General features: G+C 41.1%; 1 protein-coding gene across 1 annotated transcript; it reads right to left on the bottom strand.

The window, feature by feature from the left end:
* Positions 1–809: 809 nt before the first annotated feature.
* Positions 810–1,323, bottom strand: LOC107774782 (uncharacterized). The gene is made up of 2 exons (XM_075232332.1): positions 1,076–1,323; positions 810–1,008 (listed from the first exon to the last, which is right to left on the bottom strand). The coding sequence occupies exons 1-2, from the start codon at positions 1,321–1,323 to the stop codon at positions 810–812; spliced, it is 447 nt and encodes a 148-aa protein (XP_075088433.1).
* Positions 1,324–3,497: the final 2,174 nt, after the last annotated feature.

Raw genomic sequence — 3,497 nt, 5'->3', positions numbered from 1 at the left:
ACTCAGCAACTTGATACCTCTATAGCTATTACAATTCTGGATATGTCCCTTCTTCTTGTACAACGGGACTATCAAACTCCGCCTCCACTCTTCGGGCATCCTCTTCGTCCTAAAAATAACATTAAAAAAATAGTAAGCCACTTCAAGCCTGCCCGGCCTACATTTTGTCAAAATTCAACCGGAATCTCGCCTGGTCCGGTCGCCCTACCCTTCCTCATCTTTCGCATAACCTCCGCAACCCCTAACATTAATACGTCTACAAAATCCGAAATCACACTAGCTTTCCGAGTCTTCCAACTTCCCAAGCTCAATGGTCATATCCTCATCTTCGTTCAAGAGTCTATGGAAGTACATTTGCCATTTTCTCCTAATACATACCTCCTCTACCAAGACCTTACCTTCTTCGTTTTTAATGCACCTCTCTTGGTCCAAGGCAAGTGCCTTTCTCTCTCTAGCCTTGGCTAATCGGAACAGTTTCTTGTCACCGCCTCCACCTCCTAGCTCCTCATACAAGTGTTCAAATGTTGTATTTTTGGCAGTCGTGACAGCTAACTTTGCCTCTTTATTAGACTTTTTATAAAACTCCATATTCGTCATCATCTCCTCCTCATCGGCGCTCTCCATTAGTTTCACATATGCTGCTTTCTTGGCTTGTACTTTTTCTTGCACCTCTCCATTTCATCACCAGTCCCCTTTGCGACCCCCCGGGTAGCTCTTCGTGGCCCCTAGCACCTCTCTAGCAGCTTTCCTAATGCAGCCCGCAGTCGTGGTCCACATACAACTGGCATCCCTACTACTACTCCAAGCCCTCATAGCCAACAACTTCTCCCCTGATACTGAGCTTTGTCCTTAGTCAAGGTTCCACACTTGATCTTAGGTTTCCAGTACACTGCACTCCTCTTCCTTTCTCTCATAATCTCCAACTCCAGTACCAAAAGCCTATGCTGGGTCAAAATCCACTCACTCAGTATAATCTTGCAGTCAATGCATAAGCCTCTATCACTCTTCCTGCAAAGAAGGCAATCAATCTGAGACACAAGAGGGACCACCCTCGTTCCTAACTCCAAAATTGAACCCGTCGTGCACATTTCCATATCCCTCAGCTGACTCTCCAATGTAGCCATTAAAATCACCTCCTATGAATAGCTTCCCAGTGTGCGAAATACCTCTCACCACCTCATCCAAATCTTCCCAAAAGTGATTTTTAACCTCCTTGTCCAAGCTTGCTTGCAGAGCGTAAGAACTAATCATACTTAAAGTGTGTCCACCAACCACTGGCTTAATATATATCAACCTATCGTTCACCCTCTTAATATTTACCATGAGCTCCCTAAGATCCTTATCTACTAAAGTTCATACCTCGCTCTTGCCCCTAGCCCTTCCCGAATACCATAGCTTATACTGGTTAACATCACGTGCATTATTACCCACCCACTTAATCTCCTGGACACACGCGATATTGATCTTCCTCTTTTGGAGAATCTTCCCTAGCTCTATAGACTTTCCCGTCAATGTCCCTATATTCTAGGACCCTACTCTTAGCCTAGAGGAAACCTTACTCCCCTTGCCCCCCGCCCCACCCTAGACCCTGCCCGAGCTAATGACCTCACTCCATCATCACTCACACCAGCCACTCTAAACTGAGGAAATACTATGCTAGTACCACTACACAGCGCAGCTAGATACAATAGGAATAGCAAGTAGTCTACAGTTCAACACACTAATTGAATACAAATACACAGAAGTAATTAAGTGATGCAAGTGAATGTGATAAATAAAAACATAACACAAGGAGAGGCAAATCGAACTAAAAAACTAAAAATTAAAGGACGGCAGGCAAATACTAAATGTATCAAATACCAAAGACAGGAAAGGTGGAACCTAGACCACGCCGGAGATATCGAAGTGCTGCCCCTATATATTGAGAACCTGTGAGAGGGACGCCCGGTACTGGAACAATGGTTGGAATGATGAATGTCTTGTCGAACAAATGTCGGAGAGATTGCCGGTAAGTACGTCAAAACCCACGTCGGCACGACTGCCGAAAACACCCTCATTGCAGCACATAAAGAAGAGGGAAAAGTAGGAGTGGATGTGTCGGTGACAGAGGCAAGCAGCCTCGCAGGAATCCGACCAGAAGAAGGGGAAAAAGGAGAGAAAGAATGGGGGGAAGAGAAATCGAGGGGTGGAAGAAGAAGAAGAAGAGAGAAAATGAGAGAAAGCACGGACGCCGGAACAGGGGCGGACCCACATGGCGTCAAGAGGGTTCATATGAATCCGCTTCATCGAAAAATAGCACTGTATATATAGGTATATTTTTTTTGTCTTCAAATAAGTAAAGGTATAAATATAATTTTGAACTCACTTCAAACAAGTAAGTTGGTTAGCCTGTTGATAAAGAGGGTTCAAGTTTTCCATATGGTACTGATTTCGAAACCAGCTAGTCACATATGACCTCTATTTTTGTTTTTTGAACCCGCTTGATAAAAATCCTGGGTCCGTCATTGCGCCGGAATACCCACCGGCGCCGGAACCTAAACAGAGGTGATGCATAAAAATCATATTCGACCAGTTAACATATACCTCAAATGTTCTAGCTACCAGGTATTTGCTATTCTTGCTAGCATAAGTATCGTATAACTGTTTACCACTATTTAGGTATATGAAAAGAATCATCTAGCATTTTCTTTGTTTCTATTAAGAATTGAACCTTCATCTCTTATGATTTTCACCTGCTAGCGAAGGCCAATTCTCTACTGTTGCACGCTACATATAGCATCCATGTCCCTACCCGTCTCATTATATTTGATACTCTTTTTATTTCTTTTTACTTGTTCGGTATTTTAAATATAATATTTTCCATATCTTGTCTCACTCTAGCAAATCAAGAGATTAATTATTATTTTTTAATTTTATACTTATCATTAATAAAAGGTTTGAGATTCAAAAGTGATTTTATCAATTGAGGTTAATTACATTTTACCTTCCCCAATATTCTATTTAATAGAAAAATAATAAAAGAAAAGAAATTCAGGCAAGACTTCGTTAGGTAGTTGAGGCAAGAGATATTAGTTCCAGGTAATTTGGCAGAGGGAGAGAGAAGGTAGTAATTAGAGTGGAATTAAATCCCCCAATCTTGAGTCTTGAAGTCACATTTATAGTTGCTAACTAATATCTTGAGGCAAACATTCATTTCATAGGGACAATATACCTTTACAAGAAAAGAGATTGGCCTTTTAATTTCTCTCCTCTCTTTATTCGAGAGCTTTTTGTTTTTTGAGAAATGAGGCTTTGATTTTCTCCAACTAATTTTTGGGAATATTATATGGGGTTTTGTTGAAACTCATTATTCAAAGAAGTTTCTGTATCTTCTTTTTAGATCTCACCTTGAGAACATGGACATTGTCCAACGGAAAGGTAACATACATTGAAACAACAAAAGTTTAATTTGAAAAATATGCTTCACTTTCTTGGGACAACTTGTAAAAGTTGCATAG

This window comes from Nicotiana tabacum, chromosome 16 (assembly GCF_000715075.1).
Source record: "Nicotiana tabacum cultivar K326 chromosome 16, ASM71507v2, whole genome shotgun sequence".
Taxonomy (NCBI): Eukaryota; Viridiplantae; Streptophyta; class Magnoliopsida; order Solanales; family Solanaceae; genus Nicotiana; species Nicotiana tabacum.
This window is presented reverse-complemented; position numbering and strand designations above follow the sequence as displayed.